Source organism: Haliotis rufescens, unplaced genomic scaffold, assembly GCF_023055435.1.
Source record: "Haliotis rufescens isolate VD_foot unplaced genomic scaffold, xgHalRufe1.0.p SCAF_5, whole genome shotgun sequence".
Classification (NCBI taxonomy): domain Eukaryota; kingdom Metazoa; phylum Mollusca; class Gastropoda; order Lepetellida; family Haliotidae; genus Haliotis; species Haliotis rufescens.
The window spans coordinates 46821699-46847520 of NW_025964223.1; the positions used below are offsets into that span (position 1 = coordinate 46821699).

Sequence of the window (25822 nt, forward strand, 5' to 3'; positions counted from 1 at the left end):
GGTTATAATTACGGCATGCTGGTATGGCATGCTGGTATGGTATGGTATGGTATGGTATAAAACAAGGCGGTATTGCGTGGTGGTAGGGCGTAGTGTTATGACATGGTGTTATGGGCGTGGTAGTATCTCGTGGTCTCATGGCGTGGTGTTATGGCTTGGTGCTATGGGGTAATGTTATAGCGTGTTATGGTATGATGTTATCGCATGGTGTTATGCATGGCAGAATGGCGGGGTTTTGTGGCGTGGTGTTATGACATGGTGTTATGGCATGGTGTTATGGCATGATGTTGTAGCATGCATCAGTCATCGCAGCAAACTGTTTTCATACAGCACAAATAATGCTATTTTTGTAATTATTATTTTGCAGCCATTCAATTTCCTTCCGTCTGCTCTGATTCGTCTCCAAAAGAAAAAAAAATAATAATGAGAATCTGACATGATCCCGGGAGGACGGCAAGAATCTAAATAGAACTAATTTGGTTGTTTTTTTGTTCTTTACACTACTTTGTATTTGCAGATTCTGTGGATTCCGTGATGGGAAGGTTTGGTGATATGAAGCTACATAGGATAATTGAGAGCCCAAACCTAATCAGAGGTTGCCGTTATGTTTCTTATAAGAGACGTATATTTAGATATGCATTTACTGACATACTACTTAACCCCCGTTGAGAGGGGAAATGAGACTTGATTAATGTTGACCAAGTGAAGGAGTTGTAGTGAAATAATCAGCAGACTATTTCCATAATTTGTTCACACAATAAATCTATCATTTAAAGAAGAATATGTTATGATTGACATCTCACAGTGTGATTCCATTCTATGGTTATTTTTGCTTCAGCAACATACAAATGTTGCTTATTTATAAAACTGCTTTTTCACTAGCTGAGGAAACTAATGTGTTTTGGATTCAATGCTGTGAGAACGTTCCTTCAGTTTACTAATGGCGTGTCAACTTCAGGTTGGAGATAATTATAAGCCCGATTTGTGCATCTTGTAGAAACCCACAAGCTCTAGTGAACATACGTGTTTTTCACATAGCACTCAATGACACATTTTGCTCACAACTAAGCCTTCTTCAATGAAGGTTTCACCATCAAAGTCCTTGTTAAGTCATTTAAGAATGTTATGCAAGACATTCAGAAGATTTAACTGAATATGACATGTGTGAATTAAAGATGCTATGCGTATCCAATGTAAACTGACCAAGGCGATAGACATTATTCGAGTGCTGAGTAAAACACCAGATCACTACTCGGCGTTCTAGTGTTTCCCTTCGTGTCTGCGCTAGTGGAATAGGATTTCAACAAAAGGATTTTCGGACGGCAGCACTCCTAAAAAAAGACATGTATAACCATATTTATGATGCGAGAAGTAACACGCATTTACAAACAGGACAAAAGCGGACACGAGCAATAGGGTCGAAAATGCCAAATATTTGCCTGTACAGTGTGGTTCCGAATAAATAATAGCGACAAATTCTTTTCCATAATAATAAGAAATCTCAACTTCTACTACTACTACTACTACTACTACTACTACTACTACTACTACTACTTCTACTACTACTACTACTACTACTACTACTATTACTACTACTACTACTGCTACTACTACTACTACAACAACTACTACGACCCCGACCTACTTCATAACCATGTGCTTATGAATGAGTATTAAATAATTATGATACCAGGTGTACCCGGAAAAGGCCAGCGTACAATACCTCGCCGGTGGCCCCGATCACAAACACATGCAAGGGTAAGTCAATTTTAACAATGATCAATCAACTCCATTGAATTGTCGTAGAAAGAGCAAGCTCGATTGAAACTAAAACTATGAAATGTATACACCAAACCACAGATCATAATCGTGACACATCCCACGACATTGTGAGCTCTACTTATTATGAACGGGAAAGATTTGAATGTATACCGCTGTCTTGTAAATACATTGTAAATGTATGTCTTTGTCAGCCTCACTATGCTATGTTTTGTAGTGTTGTTCAGTTCAGATCAGTTTAGATTCTGAACTGAACTGTGCTCGCAATTCTCTACTGTGTTTCATGGCGCCTAAGATATCGAAAGAATGTACTTATGTACACTGAAATATAATGCTGTTAAGAATGTATTGATGCATTGCATGTGAGATAATGGGGACTTAATGTTCTCAGGCGTTTTATAAGCTAGTGGTAGCCAACGTTACAGATAACACAATTAGTCAATTCAGACATAACATAACAAGATATAAACATATCAACTTTTGCTAAATTGTCTTCAGAGGTCCTTATTTTCGGTTGTGCTAAAATTAAGAAAAGAAGGAAGCTTACTTTAAATGAAATTTTTTGGAAATTGTGTAATGATATAAATATTTTGGTATTTTTTTCAAAAGCAATAAAAAATCAGTCCCATTAGAGACCGAAAAGGTCCAGTTAATTTTAAATTAGCTTGGGAATCCCGGTTTATCCGGACTGTACTGTTTCCAGAAAGAGTTCGGATAAACAAATGTCGGTTACATGGCTCTTTGAAGCGACGTTATCTCCTTGCTAGGTATCTGAACGAAGCCTTATCCCGGTATCATGGCTACCACAAGTGTGCAAACGGCCATTACAAGAATCGTGAAATTTTCCCTGTAACCACAATTGTAATGACATTTATATTTTTTATGCTTCTTTGGGAATGCCATTCTAGTCAATTGGGAAAAAGGTTTACTGCTGATTTCGTATTCTCCCGGTGAATTTACGCTTGTTTGTTTAATCAGATTGTTTTGAGATTTGAGACCTATGGAAAAGCACCCGACTCCCCCCTTACATTTTCACTATACAGTCCATGACAGTTGAAATGAAGTAGAAATTCAACGTGACAAACAACGAAATTATGTACCTGTGGGAAGACTTTTAGGGGTCACGACAGTCATCATTTGATTGAAAACATAACGGTCAGTCGGCTGCGAATTCAACGCAATGAATGGTTGTGGCCACCTACAACACTGTCAGCTGTGACTGGTAGCAGCGATAGTTTTGAGAGCCCCGCGAACTGGCTATCGCTGTGAGGAGCTTGTTATGTAAACACAGGCTCGTCTCGGACCTTGTTCTGGCAAGTTATGTAGGAAATAACGAGATATAATTATAATCACTACATACATGTTCAGAGCACAGTATCGACCAGCCTCAATCAAGTCGCACAGTAACCTTACTAGACGCAGGCCTTGCACACTGTAGCCAGTGACCTAGCATCACTGTGTAATGATACAGGTGTATTATTTGAACACATCGACACGTCTGATGATGATCACTGATGCCGTCACTGATCTGATCTTGATGTTCATCATCGCCGGGGTTCATCAAGGGACAGAATGTGTGATATCCCTCGAGGAGGGGAGAGATCGGGTCATTTTCTGGGACATTTTATTTTCGCTAAAACTGGGACATGTTTGTTTTTGGAATGGTTCCTTTCTCGGTGCAAAAGGAGATAAATAGTTGTATAACATTCCGTAGATAAATAGTTGTATAACATTCCGTAAAATGGCCGTACCATACAATGGCGGATAAATCAGTAGATGCCATCTATCAAATTTGAATAATGTGGCTAAAGATACGAACGAACTTTGAAAAGATTTATATTTAACGCCAACTAAAAAACTTTAATAATAAATTCATACTAAAATTATTTATTGGCAGAATTTCTCGTTGTGACATTATAGTAGATAGCCATGCATTGGCTGAAAGGACATGAATAAACATAATCAGAAATAATGTCTAGGGTGAAGGTATCATCAGGGTTCCACAAGCCACAGACAGCCGTGGACACAGCGGGAGATATGGTCAGCTGCCAGACAACACATGGACTTCATACATGCATATAGCTGATAAATTGATAATGTAAGAGGTCAGATGAGACGTCATGGTACATAGTAAATGATTCATGTTATAAGTGGAGACAATGTAGTACAGTGTATTGATTATGTTGAATCATCACTGGATTGCATTGGGAATGTATGGATGTTGTGTAACATTCGAAGCAGTGCACGATTTCCTTCACGACTCGGGTACAGAGGCGCACACAGGGTACATCACACATATACTCCGCGAGACCGATTGACAGCACATATTGTAATACGAACATGCGATTGCCTCGATCTGATCGTTTGAAACCTGTTCTAAATTTTGATTCATTTAAATATTCATCTGAACATATAATTTCACATGAATACCCTTCTGTCTAAGAAACACAATCGTTTTGTCATTTGTAAAAACGTGTCATCTGACATAACGGTTAACATAGAGTACGAAGAAAGAGAGTGCTGCACAGATTACCTGTAACCTTTTGTACTTGCGTACAATGTCAAGGACGGCATGCGGTTACAGATAAACGTGTAACGTTTTTGTTGCGCATAATTTTTAACTCTGAATCACTCACCAACGTAGTCGGATTCAATAAGCAATGTGTGCTTGCATTCAACCCGACGTGCATGTGCATGTATAGCTAGCTATCTAGTAAAGTCATATCCTCTGTGCCTCTGATGACGCAAACACATTTTGCTTATAAATATACAGTCTATATTGGTTATCTGATTTGACAGCGCGTGTTTTATTATAATTAATTTCAATTATTCGACAAAACCTCTTTACAGGAAATGACTTAAGTTTGAAATTATACTAAATAGTGCATGCAGAATCATGTCATTACTATGACCCTCATCCCATGTGATTAGCAACGTGTTTTCCTGATGTTATAATGACCCTCGTAATGTAAAGGCAGGTGAACCCATGGCCACGCTCACATGCTCAATCTTTCATTGAACACAACTTTTAATCGTACATCAATACATCATCCCGAGGCAAGGGAGTTAACTGACTCTAAATGTCCAGTTTCCACCCTTGCCGAGCTTGGCAGGAATTTCTGGGCTCGGTCGTAGCGCCACCAGTGGCTATTACGAGTTATGTCCCTTTTATGCCCCTCTTACTGACCAATTAGATTCAGCCTCTCATATCCCTTGTATTTGCTTCAAACAAAATGGTGGCGCCCAGTCAAGACGACTGATCGATGCCTAAGACATATGCTGTTATGAATCGAGTCCTACCCCGCTAAGAGCATCAAATCACGTGAGCAGCTTGACAAAAAACATGAAACGATTTGGAAAATATGTGTCATCGCCCAGTTGACGGTATACATCTTTTTGTAAATCATGCAGTTAACCCAAATCTGCACGTTTAATCCCATGTTGTTTACGAACCGGATGTCGATTATGTTACGCGATTTTAGACATCGGCACAATTCAATATACATTGGTGTACATGTACTGGCGCAAACCTTCTACACTAAACTATTGACTGAAGTCGGTAATACCTAGTGTGCCACCATGCGGTTCAACAAAAATACGTTATTTACTGGACTTGGTTATGGCCGAGAGGATCTAACATATCGGCATTACAGATGTAGGATTACTTTACGACTGTGTAGAATGGCAAGGTTGCTATTCTGCAAAACATTTCTTTTAATGTTCATGACAGTGAAAACAATTATGTTGAGCCACTGAGACACAACATCATGAAAGGGTGATGGCACTGAATGTGACTTCAAGATTACCTCCTGTCCTGAAAGATGAATTACATTAGCGCTATGGATTTTGGTTGAACGCTACTTACTTTTGCTATGAGGATATAACTCTGTGTTGGTAGAAATAACAAAGACCAATCGATGTGGACAATACGACTTCAAGGATAGGACACTGGCCACTCACACTTACAATAATGACGACAATTATATGTATACCGTTGTTATTATAGGAGAGAGCCAACATGGCACCGGTGTCACTTTTGATGTGAGACAAGATACTCTGGAAATGTGATTGCAATCAGCAGTGTCATGCATACGGACACGACAACCAGCGGGATACCCAAAGTTCATTGTGTGAATAAAAGCTCAGCGGCAATATGGTGACCTGAGTGTACAATTGTGAAGCCTACAATCGTGAGTGAGTAGGGTTTTACGCCCCGTTTAGGGACCGACCATTCCGAGCACACTGATCCACTGATCTAATAATGGTGCATCATTTTCAGCATGCCCCTGTGCTGTGTGGAAATATAGCAATATATAGTAGCAGCAGGTTGGTTGCTTAGCTTGGATCTCTTCCGGTAGGCGCTTCAAAACATGCATTTTTTAAAATTATTATTATATATTAAATAGTCTCTGAACGAAGGAGCCGAACAATCTTGTTCGTAACATCAAACATGTCCAGTGACTATTTAAATGTCCCTGGGTGAAACATGAGACCATGTTAATATCAAATGTTAGGACCCTCATAATATTTCAGCTATATCACGACGAAGTATACAGTCATATGCATACCTTAACTGCTTCATGTTTCTGTTTAAGCTGACTGGTCTAAGATGCGGAGTCGTCGCCACCAATGCAACTTGTTATGTCAAGTATTAAACATGTGCGCTTGTAGGTGGGTCTATATACTTGTACAATTTAACGGATGAGGTATTTACTACAAATTTAGAGATTGTCATGGTTCAGCAAATCGTTTTATTTTATTCACCTCAAACATTTGCCCGAGGCCCGTACGCGTGGCTGATGTTTACGTCGCAGATTGACATATACACCTGTCAGCTTTATAACTTGACGTTCGGTCGCAGGTGTCACCTCACAGAGTTATGAGCATTCAACTCTTGGAATGGATTTTTTTTGTCGCCTTGAAGAGGCTGTCTGAGCTAAGGTTTGTTAATCCGCTTCAGACTGGCACAGAATGCAGACTAGAAACACAGATAATTGGACTCTTAAATCGGAAGCAAGTGTGCTGTAATGATATGTGTAAGTACACCCATACTACTGCTGCTACTACTACTAATAATAATAATAATTTGGATTTGTGTAAGTAAACCTATTGTAAAATTAATAACTACTTCTACTGCTACTACGACTACTACTACTACTACTACTACTACTACCACCACCGCCAACACTACTACTACTACGACTACTACTACTAATAATAATATTTTAATAATAATGATAATAATATAATTTCGAGTGGGAGACTGTTCCATTCAGTAAAACGGTCACAGCGGCAAAGGAAAAGGAGCGATGGCCATTGTAAGTAGTGTTGGTCAACAAGCACATTGTATATAGTTTATGCTCATGTGTTTTATAAAACAGTCTGTATTGCATAGGTTTTGAGAATACATTCGATATAACCATTAACCATGTTATTTGGATGTTTGGAACAAATTCCCTCCCGCAGACGTCTATGTGTGAAATAGGTGAGAAATCGTTACTACTCTCTTGCATAGGATAATTCATGTCATGTAAACGTTATCTAACGTTTGGGTATTCTATAGTGTTGGGCAGACTGACAAGGGATATATGGTGAAGCAATTGTAAGCTTAAAGAGAAATAATCTCCTGGGAGGTATTGATATCAGGATATACTGTCTGCAGACTTGTGAATGGCACACAATCGTTAACATCAGACAGACTATACGGAGTGTGTAGAGAACCCGTAGGTTCTGACAGCCTGTGTAAAATGATATATCCTCTAACATGCTTTGTTACAAACGAGCATAATGCGACCTCCTTTGCGTACGTGTTGGTGTAATTCAACCGAAGGACATACTTCTTGCCTGATTAAAAACACACTAGTCCTTATTGCCAACGATAAACTGTTGTAATAAGTTGGCACTTGTACTTTTTGCAAGATATCAACTGGTCAAAATAAGATACTTCTTGTCAGGGATAAACTGGTTTCAGGAAAATACTTGTTGCTGGAGATAAAATGTTGTCACATGAAAATGCTATTTGCTAGAAATAAACTGGTGTTATAGGAAAATATTTGTTGGTAGAGATAAACTGGCCTCACAGGAAGATATGTTTTGCTTACGACAGACTGGTGTCAAATAAAAAATACGTGTTGCTGGAGATCAACTGGTGTCACTGTAAAACACTTGTTGCTAGAGATAAACTGGTGTCAAAGGACAATACTTGTTGCAAGAAAATAATATTTGTGACAGGAAGATGCATCTTGGGAGATTACTAAAGAGATTACAGAACAAAGAACCATGAGAATGACACATATGTATGGTGACCCGTTATGACATATCTGTACACATATGCACCTGAAATAGTCCATTTAGCGCTATCTGGTGACATACGTGTTGACAGTGATATGTGTATGTGGTTTCTACCTGTCACTGTATTTCCTGGCTGTTGGTTTCAGCATGGATAATACTTAAACTACATTTGATTGTCTTTCACCACTGAGCCAACAGTCACAATTTCATATATTCGGGTTGTGGGGTAGCCTAGTAGTTAAAGCGTCCGTTCGTCACGTTGATACTCGGGGTCATTCCAAACATGGATACAAAGTGTAGAGCCCATATTTGATGTCCCAGTCGTGATATTGCAGAATATTTTTAGAAGCGGCGTAAAACGCGACTCACTTACTCACATAGTTGATACCCACAGGCCATAGATGTGTATCCTTTTCATATTTTCTTTCTACTGGCGTGGGCGTGAATTGTGTGTATGAATAACAAACTGATCTTCGGGCGCTGCAGCCCATGTAGAGCTGTGGCACAGGATCCCTTGAAAGAAGGTTCATATTTGTGATTGTTCATGATTACGGCACTTCATTGTCAGCAACAGAACGATGCTCGCGGCTTAAACATTCACGTTGGGCTTTCGTTCCTAAATGAATGACTTTGGTATGATTGAGCCACTGAAAAACAGTGAAATACAAATCTCTTCCTCACAAACATACAGGGTACGTACGTATAAACACCCCTTTAAAATGTCATATTTATGTCAAATAATAGTTCGTTCTCATAAATTTTCTGAATTTGTGTACGTAGCTTTCCTTCTATGCACTAGGGACAAATACTTCTTCCTACATTGTGTTAATTTTTAATACAAGTTGCAGAAGATATATATAGTATGCCATACAGTAATGATTATTGTTTTGTCAATACGTTGCCATTCAGATACTGTTCGAACTAATACACTTTCCGTAAGAACGTAACTTCGATACATAAATGACGTAGAGATCGCATGAGGAATTGGCTTATTAATACGAGACTTGTTCTTGTCAACAGTGTATTGAATTGTGAAGTCGAGACAGACGAATGAATAAAGCTGCATATTTTAATAGTGGACGTTCTTTTCATAGAGCTTTAACGCGTGGCCCATCTCCATCTTTTTAGGTGATGCAGTGATCATTTCAGGATGCAGCAAATGAGACAGATCCAGACTGCTGTACTTGTCGTCTTCTTCATGGACCAGACACTCTCGACTAAAAACCAGGCCACTTTAGGTAAAAGCCACAAGGTCCATTATGACGAATGGGAGCTTTCGAATAACAATATAGCCTCTTTGGATAACAGCAGGGGGAAGATACAAGGGAGTGGCAAAACGACCAAGTCATGTTAGGTGACAGCATAGCATGGAGGAATAAGAAGGGGGAATTGTGACTTTCATGTTAAAATCAAGCCACGTTTGGTAATAGCAGAGAGGACAATAAGGGAAATGCATATGGCAAGCTTAAAAAAACAACCGAACCAGTTTGGGTAATAGCAGAGAGGAAGATAAGCAGCATGGGAACTTTCAAATAACAGAGGAATATTAATGGGAATGGTCACTCTTAAATAACAAGAAAAACACTTTAGGTAATAGCAGAGAGGAATAGTATTGTGAATGGTCACTCTTAAATAACAAAAAACACTTTAGGTAATAGCAGAGAGGAATATTAATTGGAATGGTCACTCTTAAATAACAACAAAAAAACACTTTAGGTAATAGCAGAGAGGAATAGAGTTGGGAATGGTCACTCTTAAATAACAACAAAAACACTTTAGGTAATAGCAGAGAGGAATATTATTGGGAATGGTCACTCTTAAATAACAACAAAAAACACTTTAGGTAATAGCAGAGAGGAATATTATTGGGAATGGTCACTCTTAAATAACAACAAAAAACACTTTAGGTAATAGCAGAGAGGAATATTATTGGGAATGGTCACTCTTAAATAACAACAAAAAACACTTTAGGTAAAAGCAGAGAGGAATATTAATTGGAATGGTCACTCTTAAATAACAACAAAAAACACTTTAGGTAATAGCAGAGAGGAATAATATTTGGAATGGTCACTCTTAAATAACAACAAAAAACACTTTAGGTAATAGCAGAGAGGAATATTATTCGGAATGGTCACTCTTAAATAACAACAAAAAACACTTTAGGTAATAGCAGAGAGGAATAGTATTGGGAATGGTCACTCTTAAATAACAACAAAAAACACTTTAGGTAATAGCAGAGAGGAATAATATTGGGAATGGTCACTCTTAAATAACAATAAAAAACACTTTAGGTAATAGCAGAGAACAATATTATTGGGAATGGTCACTCTTAAATAACAACAAAAAACACTTTAGGTAATAGCAGAGAGGAATATTATTGGGAATGGTCACTCTTAGATAACAACAAAAACACTTTAGGTAATAGCAGAGAGGAATAGTATTGGGAATGGTCACTCTTAGATAACAACAAAAAACACTTAAGGTAATAGCAGAGAGGACAATAAAGGTATTGGAACTCTCAAACAACAACCAAGCCACTTTAGATAGTGGAAGATGACGGTGAATGAAAAATCTCATAATATTATCGATCCACTTTATGTAATAGCAGAGGGGAAGATAAGGTAGGTTTGACAACAGTGGCATCTTAAAACACAATAAGTACCACCATGTATATATATATATATAAAAGGGTGTGCCTCGGGCAGTTTCGCAAGCCGTCACGCTTAAGCGCACATTAGTGTGCTACATGAGCTTATGGAATGTATATTGCAACTTTAATCAACAAAAATGTAAAATTAAATCCTTGGTCAAGACGGTTACTGGTAATGTAGTCGTACAGAGTCGTATGTATCCTAGTCTTTAAAACATTACAATGTGGACTGTTTTGAAACATGTGACTACATATTTTATCAGGGTAATAGACAGAAAAGGTAGAACTATCAAAGCTTCCTAACATATGAATGATCACCATATATATTTGTAGTTTAGTGACCTCCTCCGTGGTCTAGTGGTAGAGTGTCCGCGCGGAGATCGGAAGGTCCGGGGTTCGATCCCCGGCAGCGTCATACCAAAAGACGTTAAAAGATGGTACTTGTTGTTACCCTGTCTGGCGCTCGGTGCTCGGCTAAAACAAGGACTGGTCGGCTCGGAGTCAGTATACTGTGTCTGAGTGGGGTATTCATGTTAAACTGCGGCATGGTATCTCAGCGAGCTAGCGCTATAAATCGGCATCAGTCCAGTCCAGTACAAGCAGATCACACACACGCACACGTGTATGCACGTCGCTATATAAGTGCAGTAATCTTGGACGCGACGTTAAACCCCATTTCACCTCACGTTGTAGTTCATGTTCGTGTTTCCATGTCTGAGACGTCAACCATCATACAACGAAATTGTAGCTGTATTATACGCATCTTATATTAAGTAGAGATCACAACATATTCTCCTGGGTTAAGAGGCGGAAACAGGACAAAGTGGTAGGAAGATATTCACACCATACACACTCGTGCAAATATAACATTAATATTTTCATTACAAAACCACAAAGACAATTTGAAAAGAGTTTCATTATGGTATGGGGCATTTTCACATTTACTTTCAGGAAATATCAATTAGAATACATTGTTTTTATCTGTCACGATGAGTCGCCTGTACTTCGCACGTATTTCCAAGCGTTATTGCTCCAATCTTATTACTTTAACCTACGACCTATTACTCTCAAGAAGTGACACACATGACAATTACAGTAATCCCCTCAATACACATGGATCGTATTTGGGATCGCATTTGAAAATATGAACTATGGTTCTATTGTTTAAAATGTATCTGTTCATCTGTACGGTATTAATAGAAACTATTCCGTTTTTTTATCCAATTTGTATGAATTTAATATTTCTGATACCAACTAATGTACCAGGATCAGGTGAATGCCTTGTTGTAAAAAATGGGTTTATGTTATGTATTGTGTATCTTAAAAGTGTGGTGGATGCTGACGCAAAACGACATCTTAACATGAATTCAATTTCGCCTTAATATTAATCATGAATACTTATTTTTCAGAAACGTGCAGCCCAGCATCTGACCTGATATTTGTCCTAGATGGTGGCTTATATATTGACTTTGCCAGGGACATCATCATGGATTACAACACTCACCACATACCCGACTATGCAGTCCGTGTTGGACTGGTTCTGTGTGAAGACGATTCCGTGCATTATCTCCCCTTGCAGTCGGGGATGAATGATGTAGCCGATAAATTTGCAAGTATCAGATACATATATACATTGCAGAAACTTAATGTTCATTCAAAGGAACCAATGACACAGGCTCTGATTAACAGACAGATCAACACCTTAACCTTCTTGTCATCATCAAACTCGAGTTGCTTAGCACTAGCACAGGAGATGTTCCTCAATCCAATCAGAGATGATGTGGGTAAGATGGCGATGTTTGTAACAAACGGAGACTGGTGGAATACTACGGATCACGTTGATGATGCTCTCCTTCTGAAGGAGGACAATATTACCCTTGTCACTGTGGCTGTTGGGGTTCAGGATATTGATACGTTAAATGACTTAATGACCATTGCCTCTGGCGAAGGTACATTCGTTGTAGTGAAAGATAAGACGGCACTTAACGTCCTGGCAACCGAGCTCTCAAGAGGAAACTGCCAACGTAAGTATTTTCGTATTGTTAATAAAAGAATTATACGTCTTCAAGTTAAACTAAAATATATTTACTCTGTATACTTCTGTGTGGCTTTACGTTCATAGTACCAATATGAATATGAATATTTTCATATTGCACAAGTCATCAGTGATGTGCTTTTCACCTTTTTCAGCAATAACATTACAACTGAAATATCCAGAGACCAGTTCCAACAATTCCACAACAACAGCTGTACCACGTGGTAGGTATTGACAGAAATGAACAATGTTCTCATAGAAGGCTTAACAATTCCTCGATACAATGAACATACATCGATCATGTGGTACAATATATTAGTGTGCAGTTGCATGTTCATATTTATAAATTATAATTTTTACAATTATTCCCATTAAATTCCAAATTCGCATCCAAATCCAAGGAGAAAAAACTCTTTTCGAAGAAAACACAAGACAAATCTCAAAATCAAACTTACATTCCACACTAACATGTTTGACTTATTTAGACTTATTTAGAAAATAATAACGCTAGAGAGCATTGTAAAACGTGTTAATCTAATAATGGTCAAATCTATTTGTCTGTATGTGTAATTGTTCAACTACAAATGTATCCCCGGAGATCATACCTCTTTCAAATATAATTATTGATAGTGTCCGTGACGTTTACCTGACAAACATCGACACTGGAAACACGGTCTTGGTAGCTAATTAACACCACATGTGAGAAGATTACCTATTAGCTAGGCATTCTGGGAAGTGGATCGTATAGAGAACAACCAAAAAAGAGACATTTCGCAACCTTTTTCAACCTTTTGAAAAACATGGACATTTCTAATCGCACTTTTTTTATATTATAATAATACAATTTGTAAAATAGATTTCATTTTTAATTGATTGGAATTCAAAATATTTTATGCTTTGTGCCAAGGTACAAAATATCTGACTGTGTCAATAATAATTTACCACTATTATTTCCTAACTCCGATCTTATTAATAATATACACGGTAACAAACATTTACAACCTTGATTATATATAAATCACTAAACAATTATCAGTTCTCTTGTATAGTTTGAACAAATGGGATCTATTTTACCTTTGCAGCACCCTGTAACAGACGAAAACTGGGGACAAACACTTACGAACAACTGACATATTACCCTGGCTTCGGATACCTTGTGGATCACAAAGAGACATGTCCGGATAGGAAGCTGTTCATCCAGGATATGTGTGGCTGTATATGAGACTGACATGTACATTGTATCAGTGTGATAATCTCTGTCTTGAAACAGTTCAACCAGGATATGTGTGACTGTATGTGAAACTGACATGGACATCGTGTATAGTGTCGGAGTGATCATCTCAGTGATCAAGCTGTTTAACCAGGACATGTGTGGCTGTATGTGAAACTGACATGGACATTGTGTATAGTGTCGGAGTGATCATGAGACCGACATGTACATTGTGCATAGTGTTGGTATGATCATCTCAGTCATGACGCTCTTCATCAGGATGTGTATGGCTGTATATTAGTGAGTGTGTGAGTGAGTGAGTGAGTGAGTTGGGTTTAACGCCGATTTTAACAGTATTCCAGTTATATCACGATGTGTCAGCTTAATGTGGGAGGAAAGCCCAAAGTGATGCAGGTCTCAGATGTTCACCACTTCGGTGAAACCCACGAGCACGAGTATGGTGCTGACAAACCTAGAAACATAATTGGGGCTAACAGGGATTCGAACCCACAATCATAGGTTTCTGGCGTGCCCAAGGGACGCAACTCTGCACAGCGGATCGCGGCGCCTTAGACGACTGGGCCATTCGTGTCCCCGGCTGTATATATGAGACCAACATGTACTTTGTGTATAGTGTCGATATTATCAGTTATGAAGCTGTCCAACCAGGACATGTGTGGCTATCTTAGAGACTGACATGGACATTGTGTATAGTGTCGGTGTGATCATGACACCGACATGGACATTGTGTATAGTGTCGGAGTGATAAACTCAGTGATCAAGCTGTTTAATCAAGACATGTGTGGCTGTATATGAAACTGACATGGACATTGTGTAAATGTCGGAGTGATCATCTCAGTGATCAAGCTGTTTAACCAGGACATGTGTGGCTGTATATGAAACTGACATGGACATTGTGTATAGTGTCGGAGTGATCATTTCAGTGATCAAGCTGTTTAACCAGGACATGTGTGGCTGTATATGAAACAGACATTGACATTGTGTATATGTCGGATTGATCATCTCAGTGATCAAGCTGTTTAACCAGGACATGTGTGGCTGTATATGAAACTGACATGGACATTGTGTTTAGTGTCGGTGTGATCATGACACCGACATGTACATTGTATATAGTGTCGGTATGATCATAAGACCCACATGTACTTTGTGTACAATGTCGGTGTGCTCATCTCAGTCATGAACCTGTTCAACCAGGACATGTGATCTCAGGCCGACATGTGATCATCTCAGCAATGACGATGTTCCGTCAAGCCGTGCATGTGTGACTGTATGTATCAGAGACCGACGTGTATATTGTGACGGTGTGATCACTTCAGGCAGACTTATTTTATTTGGCCAAATGAATATTTGCCCGACGAGGCTCAGACCCTTGTATTTGACAATCTCCTATCAAGTACACACAAGTGCTGCAATAACGCCATGACCTCGGCGGAGACATGACTGAAACAAGCACTCAGGGCAAATATAACCTGCTAGGCCCAGGACGAAAGGTTCAGTTTGAGGGATTTCATATTTATGTATAATGTATGGTAACTGAATAAATATGAAACTTATGTTTTATACATGACTGTACATACACTTATCATAGTTACCAAGTTACAAGAGTGGATATATTATGACTGTGTAACCATTTGATAGAATATCATACTCTCAAAAGCGTAGTAACAATGTTTTCAAAAGTAAATGTCGTGGATGGAAATTATTCTATGTTGCACCATCACATGAAAATTACGTCTTAAAAAGAGTCACAAAAGAGTATTATTGTCTTTCGAGTTTTTATTATCGATGACCTTCCGATGACCGCAGTTTTCGCGTGCAAGCCATGGAATTTTTCACTGTTTTCTTGGGCAAGTTTATTATGCACATATTTAAAAAAAATCATTCAGAACATAACTGCAGCCGTGGCCATCATGGTGACAGAATTACAATCCAGTTGAGCATCTGTATGATGCCATTGTCAAACAGGACCAGAAAAACTTTATCAATTACGCCAAGCTTCCCCGGAGTATTGGTCTGGCAATGACCTCCGCAGTCTTCGTTCCATGGGCTGGGGTTGTCGTACATACCAATGGCTGACACACGCTGCGCTAGGGTGTAAAACGGCCGTGTCTCAAATGGTGACGTAATCGGCACGTGCAAATACTTCTCCGTTACCGTTTGAAGAGCTTCACTTTAAAATCTACCAAACACACACAGGTCCCACGTATCACTTTTAAAGCCGTAGAGAAATAACAGAATAACTCTCATGAAAATCACATATGCGTCGGTACATGTGATTTAAACAGTATTTTATTTCCATTAATGTTCAGATTTTACATTAAATAGCATTACAAAATGGAAAAAGGATTAGCAAACAGGCCAAAAAGGCCTATATTAATTCGGTACATGTATGTATGGACATATATGATCGTGGTTAATGAAGCATTATCTGATGCACATGTCTCAGCATTATGCAGATTAATATCGTCGAGCCGTTTTGTAATGAACGTCGACTGCGAGTCAAGAAAAACCCACATGCATCACCCACATGCATAACATATGACCAAAGAAGCAACTGAGGGCACGCGAAATATTCAACACATCTATCACTAGTTCAGCCGTTAACACGGTTTAGAAGCGCATAAATACGTGATTGTAAAAGTATCAATTTAGAATCAAATCTAAGTGAAACATGTTATTCGATAATGCCAATTTCGTTTCAATAATTAAAATCTATATTCAATATCTCGCACAGAAGATTTTAGTTACAATTTCAACACGCATGTCTTCAAAATACAGTCCGTTTTAGTTTGAAGAACATAGTGAGTGACTGACGTTTTACGCCGCTTTTAGCACTATTCCAGTAATATCACGGACACACAGAAATTGGCTTCACACATTGTACCCATGTCGGGAATCGAACCCGGGTCTTCGGCGTGGGGAGCGAACGCTTTAACCACTTTGCTAACCGACCGCCCCTCTGACGAACATAAACGTTTGTAGTAGCATGAAGGATAAACAATCATATTTACGGAGATGTGTTTTCTCTTTATGTGGATGTGCAAGACGATGATTTAAAAATGGTTTATTTACATGGCTGGTGCACACGTCCCCATAAGCAGTTTGTCTTCACCTTTATTGCACACAGTCACGTACATAAACGGGAATACAATAAATACTGATATCTTTCATTTCTTTGGGTTGTCATGTACTGTTTATGTATATTTGATCAACAATAAAGAAAATGTAGGGGTTGCCCGTGAGTTAAAGCGTTAAAGTTAATTAAAGAAACTGGCCTTAACTATGACCCAACACATTCCTCCAGAAGATCAGATTGACATAGATACAATCCTATATTAACTTAGACTGTAATGTCCAGTTTCAGTAAAAAGAAGAAGAAAACCAACCCTTATTATCTGAAACTGTATCTCGCATTATTAAACTCGCCTATGTGAAGGACCCGTGACGAAGAATAGGTCTTCAGCAACCCATGCTTGCCGTTAAAGGTGATTATGCTTGTCGTAAGAGGCGTCTAAGAGGCGTCGGGTGGTCAGGCTCGCTGACTTGGTTGATGCATGTCATGATCCCAATTGGGTGGATCGATGCTCATGATGTCAATCACTGGATTGTCCGGTCCAGACTCGATTATTTACAGACCGCCCTCATATAGCCGTAACATTGCTGAGTGCGGCGTTAAACAACAAACATTCAAGCAAGCTTGTGTGAAGAACACTTGACTGTAATAATATGCAATGTGTGACAGGTTAAAACATGTCACGTAATTCAACAATTCTGTAAAACAGTCACGTGAACAATTTGCACGCTGATTACTCATGGTTCGTAATACTTGGTGCCGTGAAGACAGTGATATCCTTATAGCTGTCGAGGCACAGTCAACATGTCGAAGCAAGGTACGTCTAAAAATGTGATCGTATTTACTTTTTAAAGTAATGTATTATTTTGGGTTTTTTAGTACTTTTGTGGCTATTATTACAATCATCGAATATTTTGTCAGAGAATTACTATATTTATTCCCAGTACAAGCATTTAGTTTGAAGCGTCTATCCATAGTATACTGAACAACAAAGGTTCCTGTGACATTGAATAAGATTTAATGTAAAGTAATGTTTTTTACCAAATCTGAAACAATTTCGGTTTGCAACTCCTGTCAGTGTTCAAATGGTTTAATTTGCCATACTGGCTTCAGAAAATGCGTCGTCAGTGAATAGAACTTGTCCCCACTGCATGGCTGTCCAGCGTACGTAGACGCTGTCTGCACCACTGTAGTCGTGCTTGACGGTGGTTTCCTGTCAAAATGGGACGTCTGGCGGGTCTTCTGGCGACAATTCCTGCACATCTGAGGCGGCGACGTACGGTTTGTGAAGATATTCGTCGAAGGCCAGGGATGCTTCTTGAAATCACTGTGGCTGGCTGAAATCGATTTTGTAGGTGTGTCTTCGTAGGTGTGTGTCCAGTTGTCTTGTCGATTATTGGTTACGCGTGGCCTGCCACTCCGAGGATTGTCTCTGACTGCATTCGTCTGTTGCCAACCTTGCCATAAACACCAAATGGTGTTTCTGTGGACGTTAAATTGTCTTGCAACATCACGTTGACTTGATCCTGCTTCAAGCATACGAATGGCTCGCAGATGCTCATTTTCGGACAGGCGTGGCATTTCGTAATGCTGAATAATTGCGTAATTGTGTTGTTTTTCTGAGTGGTTGTTGTCAGCACGATGCTAAACAATGCATGTGGAATCCCGTTAACGCACATGTTTGTATACCCATTCTTGGGTAGTGAAATGCATGGGGCTTGCATAAAAGTCAACTTTGCATGGAATGCATGCTTTTCTGTAGCAGTTGCTTTTTTGTGACTTGATTCCATACATGTACTTCAATATTGAAAACCAAACTTTACTTGTTTGAAAAATACACTAAAATATTGGTGTCACAGGAACTTTTGTTGTTGAGTATACACACCGTCCAAAGGTGCATGCAATATACCTGCCCATGCACGTGTGAAATAAATTAACATTGAGATTCCCGTACAGTTTGCAGTAAAATCGTTCTAAACTTCCGGATAACGAATCAATGTTCATTGTGAATCGTCTTAAAACGTTCCTGAAATAATCATTCAAGAGAGTGGGTTTGATGATTAACGGAATACTAATTGAGGAACTGCTACTTCGTATGCGCATACTTAATAATGAAAGTAATAAATAATATGCAGCATAGTGTAAAAATATGTAAAAATACGAGCTAGCTGCCATGGGACTTTTTTAACCCAACTGCTAGGTTTGGTTGAGCGGCTGGCAAATGGCGGCGACCTGGTCGTGGCGGAGGGCTACCTGTTTGAGTTTGAGAGGAGAGGCTACCTCAAGGCTGGAGCATATGTTCCCGAGGTTGTACTGGAACACCCTGACTTGGTGCAGAGTCTCAGTGAGGAGTTTGTCCATGCAGGCAGCGATGTGGTCCTAGCCTTTACGGTGAACAATAAAATTGGTTATCTTGCATATATTCTGTAAACATAATGTTATCGTATTGTCATCATATATTTGGGATTTTATCGAATTAAAAATAAATTGTTGCAAGGTGTTGTCTTTAAAAAAGATCTGATTAGGCCCAGGTGATTTGAGCTCTTTATTTATGCAAGTTCAAATCTCAAATGACAAGCGTGATTTTTCTAAACCATTGTTCAATTCGGCTCTCATTCACTCAATTAATATCAAGAATGAAATGCTTTGTTCAAATGATGTGTCAGTTACTCTGTTTCACCTCCAGCGTCAGATGACCCTATAGTAGATCACCGTGTTAAGTAATGAAATTCCTTATTATGACCTGATCGTACTACATCGATGATGAGTTTAAAGATCAATAGTTGGATAAAGCTAAACTATCAATAGTATCTAACAAATGTTATATTTAGGATATCACTTTCTTTGTAAGGTACAGATTATCGTACATTTGTGGGTTGAGACCCGTCCGGGATTCGAACCCATAATGCAAGAGTAAGGCACCTAAGCGCCAGCACAACAAAGTTAGCGATTTAACCCACTCAGCCACCGAGGCTTCCACAAAAACGAAAGCCCGACCATTGGTAGTCTAGATCACGTACTTTGTGTACCACTCTGACAAGTGTAAATTGGCACGGCTCCCATGGCAGAAAAAAATATGAACACACAATGTCATTTAGAAAGTGGTTAAATGTAACAAATGTTATATTTTGGATAACACTTTCTTTGTAAAGTACAGATTATCGTGCTTTTGGGGGGTTCTAAGTTGGTTCTCGTACTGAGTGGGTTAGATCGCTGACTCTGAGTGCTGGCGATTAGGTGCCCTCACTCTGGCAGTATGGGTTCGAATCCCGTGCGAGAATCTGTATTTTACAAAGAATGTGTTATCCCAAATATAACATTTGTTACATTTGACCACTTTGTATGTGGCATTGTGCGTTCATATCAATAGTATCGTAAGACGAAATGATTGCATAAACCAAAGGTTCATTACTTCAATATCCAACAATAATAAGGGGGTACCATGTACATGCCTTTAATCGCTCCCAACGTCCCATGCAATATGTTGTTGCATCACGACATAGTGGTCGATTAGCATCGCAATAGTGTTTCCAACAGTAGAAATACCGTTGATAGACAACCATAATCTTGTACCTCTGAAACCCCCCCCCCCCCCCCCCCCAAAACCTTCGACCAGTGCTGGAGGAACCCAAATTGGAACTGATTCGTTTATGTGACGTTCACAATATAAAACAAATTTCCGTGCTTTTCCGTGCACTGAGCTGTTTTCAAAATCGGCCGCCATGTGATATTTTATGCAACAGGTTGTGTCGGTTCATGAACTGAAGTGAAATCATATTGCTACTTCAGTCCTTGGAATATGTCGAATGTGTCCGATTGCATCTTGTATATGTTTCCAGTACTATGGCCACCGAGAAAAGATGAGATTTACTGGAAGAGAGGACCAACTGGAAGCTCTCAATGTCCAGGCGTTGAAGATAGCCCGACAGGTGGCCGACGACACGGGGACGTTGATGGCGGGGAATATCTGCAACACGACTGTCTTCAGACGGGACAGCCAGACGCACATCGAGCAGGCCGAGGCCATGTTTAAAGTAAATATCATGGAGATGTGTAGCTCTACTAATTCAGAGACCGCCTCCATGACCTAGTGGTAGAGCGTCCATCCGGAGAGTGGAAGGTACGGGGATCGATCCCCGGCCGCGTCATACTAAAAGACGTTAAAAAGATGGTCCTATTCATGTTAAACTGTGGCAGGGTATCTCAGTGAGCTAGCACTATAAATCGGCATTAGACCGGACTTGTACAAGCAGCCACACAAACACACACACGTACATGCACCTCGCTATATAATTGCAATAATCTTGGACGCGACGTTAAACCCCATTTCACCTCACCTGTAATTCTGAGCCTCGCACATGTACATGTCGGAGTATTCCCTACTCACAAAGGCCACAAATACATGGCAGTGTTTTACGCTCAGTTGTGAAATACTCTAGTTGATACCTGCTCACGAGCAGAACCAACTTGCTACAGGCACGCTTGGCACTTTTATAGAATACATTCAGTTCGAACATCCGCGGTCCGAACCTCTAAATTGTCGAATTGTGTTACTCAGTACTTTTGATACGCCTTTTGGAAAGGTCGTTTGGTAAAGAATGTGTGTAGCAAAAGTACAAGATTGTCTAATGGTGGTATAAAATAAGTATATGGTACTAATTAACGACCAAATAGCCAAGCAAAATCAGAATTATACAAATTAAATTAATTATTTCCAAAAAGCAGGAACATATCGATGTGGATGTTTCCAGAGGTTATTACATGTATAACAGTTTCGTCATTTGATAAATGTACAAGTATCAGGAAAGGAGATCGCTTCTACTCTAATTATGAAGGAGTCTTATCATGTGTGTTGGTTTCTCAGGAGCAGGTGGAGTGGGCGGTGCAGGGAGGGGCTGACTTCATCCTGGCGGAGACATTCAGCGAGTACCCCGAGGCAAGACTAGCCATCGATTGCATCCAAAAATATGGCCAAGGTACGAGAATGTTAGCGTCTTCAAACCCCCTTCACCAAGCAATGTCACTGTGTACAGACACGCTTCACAAAGCAATGTCACTGTGTGCAGACACGCTTCACAAAGCAATGTCGCTGTTTGCAGACACGCTTCACAACGCAATGCCACTGTGTTCAAAACCGGTTCACAAAGCAATGTCATTGTACAGACCCGCTTCCCAAAGCGATTGCCGAGATTCAAATGTAAGTCAGAGTCGAAATGGAGTTACATGAAGGTTGGGGTGCTACAGGACTATTTCCATTTTGCAGTGCGACAGTAGCGGGACAAATAAATTGCTTCTTTATATACTGTATTGTAATTATCTAAAAGTACAAGATCAGGTCTACTACCAGAATTTCTTAATGGCCGTACATGGACCTATTTCGTAACATTTAAAACGCGTGATTTTTCATAACTCTCTGGTCAGTCATACAATGGATGGACCCGTGATCAAAGCCGCAAGCATGATGAAAATGATTATAAAAAATATGACGAGCCATGCCATTATGTCGTTTAAGGATTGCTGACTGTTCCAAGGCAGGTCATCCACTTACAAGTTGTTGAACAGTCTCTTTAAATTAATTGCACAATCTAACCTTAATATTTACATGAAGAATTGCGATTACGAAAGAGAAGTGTCTGGTCTTTAGCAACAACAAGGGAGCTCTCTCTCACATTTGAGAACAGTGGAACTCATCCAGGCAAAACAGTCAGTAGCATTGCGATTCTGTTCAACACACTGCACGTAAATACTATGCAAGGTTTTCCAAGAGGCCTCTCCTCAAAGAACCGATTCTTGGAAAAGGGTTTTCCTGGTTGACACTCATCTCCGTACCGTACAGCAATACACCACAATCCCAGGCTCTGTCCAACAAACGTTGCAGCTTTAAATAGCAGTTGAATTCCTTGCTTCCATCACGAATCATAACATGCTTCACCAGCAGACCCTGCGACAAATAAGCGCCAAGGTAGAGGGTAACATTCTTTCATGAAGAGCTTCCACATTACTCAGTCTTCGACCTCCAGAACTGATTGGCATATAAACGATTCAGAGAGGACGAGGATGGTGAGCTTATCAGACATGATCCTTCACGCGAGGCAGTCAATCAGCCAAAGTGCAAAGTCAGGCACAGTATAGATATTATTTCGAGCAGGAAGCTCTGAACTCCAGATTTATGTATTATCATTTGGATTAGGATTATTCATGTTGCTGTTCTTGTTCTTTTGAATGTAATTATTCATTTATTATTTACAGTATAATCGTCATTGCAACGATTGGTTTTGTTGTTTAACGCCGCACTCAGCAATATTCCAGCTATATGAGGGCGGTCTGTAAATAATCGAGTCTGGACCAGACAATCCAGTGATTGCTATCATGAGCATCGATCCACGCAATTGGGATCGATGACATGTATCAACCAAGTCAGCGAGCCTGACCACCCGATCCCGTTAGTCGCCTTTTACGACAAGCATAGTCACCTTTTACGGCAAGCATGGGTTGCTGAAGACCTATTCTACCCCGGAATCTTCTCGGGTCTCTTTGCAACGATGTTGTTATTTCACTCGTGTGACTGCATCTGCTCCAGGTATTCCAGCAGTAGTCAACATAGTTCCCCACATTAGTAAGCTCACATTTGACGGACAGACCTTCGGTGCCGCATGTCGTCAGCTGGAGGAGGCAGGAGCGGCAGCTGTAGGCGTCAACTGTTGCCGAGGTCCGGGGTCGATTATCCCTGTGATAAAAGAGATTCGCCAGGCGTGTAAGGTATGAATAGATCTCAAAACTATTCTCTTTGATATAATAATGAGGCCATATTAGTCTGCAGTGTATTCAGATATCCCCGAGACTGCTTCCATTATTGTCTATCTTTATCATTGCCATTATAGGGTCCCATTGCTGCTCTGCCAGTTCCGTACAGGACAACTCCGGACTTCCCATCCATGCAATCACTCCGTGATCCATTCTCAGGTATTATTATGATCTGTTTGTGGTTCGTTTGTTTTGCTATTTTGTGTTAAAAGCTCCCCCTGTGAGGAGAAGCCACTATGGATAACATCAAAGGATTCATTAGCGTCGAATTGCGTAATTGTTTAAAGCATCATATGATGTCGAAGTTAAAGAAGATAGTCACTCTTTTCAATAAATATATTATGAATACAATTTCCATGGCGTCTAAAAGAATGTTCATTATTTCCACTGAAATACAATGTTTTCAAAGAGCAAGTCTCCCTACACAGTTGTAAGCATTGAACGAGCCATGCCACTGTGTCGTTTAAGGAGGGTCGTACGTGCCATGGCAATACTGGGCATCCACTGAAAATGCGTTAAACAGTCTCATTAAATTCATTGCCAATCTACCCTAAATATTTTCATTATTTTTATTATTAGAAGGGAGTTTTGTGATCCCATTTGTTTGGTACTTACTGGCCCACCAGGGCCATTCCATATTTAGGGAGACGTTACAGTGTCATGCTTAATAACAGATAGGCATATTAGTATATGTACAATGTATATCAACTGTCAAGGGACAGAATATATTATCAAGCATTTATTACCTTCATATTCCAAAACAACACCGGCTGATTGCATTGTAGTCGTACAGTATTTTGATTCATGCAAACTACAGTGTTTATTAAAGTATATACATACATCGATGAATGTCGTTTTTTGTCAGGCAAGCAAGCCTTTCCTTATGACCTGCCAGCGTTTGTGTGTGGCCGGTCTGAGATATATGCCTTCGCAAAGGAAGCCAAGGAGATTGGGGTGCAGGTTATAGGCCTGTGTTGCGGGAACAGCGCCCACCATACACGGGAAGTAGCCCAAGCGTACGGCCGCACACCGCCGGCAACAAGATACTCTCCCGACATGAGTCAGCACTACGTGTTTGGGAAGAACAAAGCCTTTTCAGACTACTTTCAGAAGGGCCTCAAGCAAGAATTGGTTTTTGGCGCCTCGGAGTAGTTGGGGCGCTGGGCTGTACTGGCAGTTCCCCTGCTGGAATGCTGCAGCCTTGATGTCTCTGTCATACAAATACTAATACTCTAAAATAATTGCCAGTTTGCTAATATGCAAAGATAAGTGTTAATACTATGCTGTACTATATACTAAGTATATGGAAAAGAAGTATATTAGCTTACAGATTGATCAATCGTCTAACTGAGTACTCAACAAATCACTCTCTCCACTGTACTCCCTATGAAACCGCTGTCAATGTGAATAATTTGGTATGTCGCCACAACTTCTATCAAGAACGCAACGATTGTAAGAATGAATTTGAAGTTGAAATTGATTTAGGTTTCATTGAAGAATATGTGAAATAAGTATGTAAATAAGTCGACCTGATTAAAATTACACTGTGCCTAATATAGTTTTTGGACTTGCATGTGTTTTAAACGTACTTAGATCCCTGAGTAATCAGAATGGGTACATTACATCATTTAAGATTAAATATGCTGGTGGAAAGAAAAAACGATGTATGTGATGTATGTTTGTTATTTTTATCAATTAATAAATTGTTATACATCATTGTTCAATATCTTTATGAATGTTTGCTGACTATTACATAGAAGATATTGTAAGTGAAGATACTGTCGGAAGGCCACTGTTTCTTACTATAGGGCAAATATAGGAATTCTCTTCCATACGAATTTACATGAGTCATTCAATCCGTGAAGATCCGGGTTAGAATAGTTCTTCAGGAAACCATGCTTGTTCTAAGAGGCGACTATGCTTATCGTAAGAGGCAATTAACGGGTCCGGGTGGTCAGA

At 39.6% G+C, this 25822-nt stretch overlaps 2 protein-coding genes across 2 annotated transcripts; both read left to right on the forward strand.

Moving 5' to 3' along the window:
• Positions 1-6710: 6710 nt before the first annotated feature.
• On the forward strand, positions 6711-14374 carry LOC124137189. Its single transcript, XM_046503388.2, has 5 exons — positions 6711-6815; positions 9199-9308; positions 12130-12744; positions 12911-12979; positions 13838-14374. The coding sequence occupies exons 2-5, from the start codon at positions 9221-9223 to the stop codon at positions 13975-13977; spliced, it is 912 nt and encodes a 303-aa protein (XP_046359344.1). The 5' UTR covers positions 6711-6815; positions 9199-9220; the 3' UTR covers positions 13978-14374.
• A 3395-nt stretch (positions 14375-17769) lies between these two features.
• On the forward strand, positions 17770-25579 carry LOC124137148 (betaine--homocysteine S-methyltransferase 1-like). Its single transcript, XM_046503337.2, has 7 exons — positions 17770-17876; positions 19260-19450; positions 20899-21093; positions 21924-22035; positions 23640-23818; positions 23941-24022; positions 24729-25579. Exons 1-7 carry the CDS (start codon positions 17864-17866, stop codon positions 25013-25015), a joined length of 1059 nt encoding a protein of 352 aa, XP_046359293.2. The 5' UTR covers positions 17770-17863; the 3' UTR covers positions 25016-25579.
• The last annotated feature ends 243 nt before the right edge of the window (positions 25580-25822 follow it).

Excerpts from the sequence above, each read along its gene's own strand:
- LOC124137189 (XM_046503388.2), top strand. The coding sequence starts at position 9,221 with ATGCAGCAAATGAGACAGATCCAGACTGCTGTACTTGTCGTCTTCTTC. Across the intron at positions 9,309-12,129 it reads TAAAAACCAGGCCACTTTAG|AAACGTGCAGCCCAGCATCT; the intron begins GTAAAAGCCACA and ends CTTATTTTTCAG. Across the intron at positions 12,745-12,910 it reads CTCAAGAGGAAACTGCCAAC|CAATAACATTACAACTGAAA; the intron begins GTAAGTATTTTC and ends CACCTTTTTCAG.
- LOC124137148 (XM_046503337.2), top strand. Across the intron at positions 23,819-23,940 it reads AGATTCGCCAGGCGTGTAAG|GGTCCCATTGCTGCTCTGCC; the intron begins GTATGAATAGAT and ends TTGCCATTATAG. Across the intron at positions 24,023-24,728 it reads ACTCCGTGATCCATTCTCAG|GCAAGCAAGCCTTTCCTTAT; the intron begins GTATTATTATGA and ends GTTTTTTGTCAG.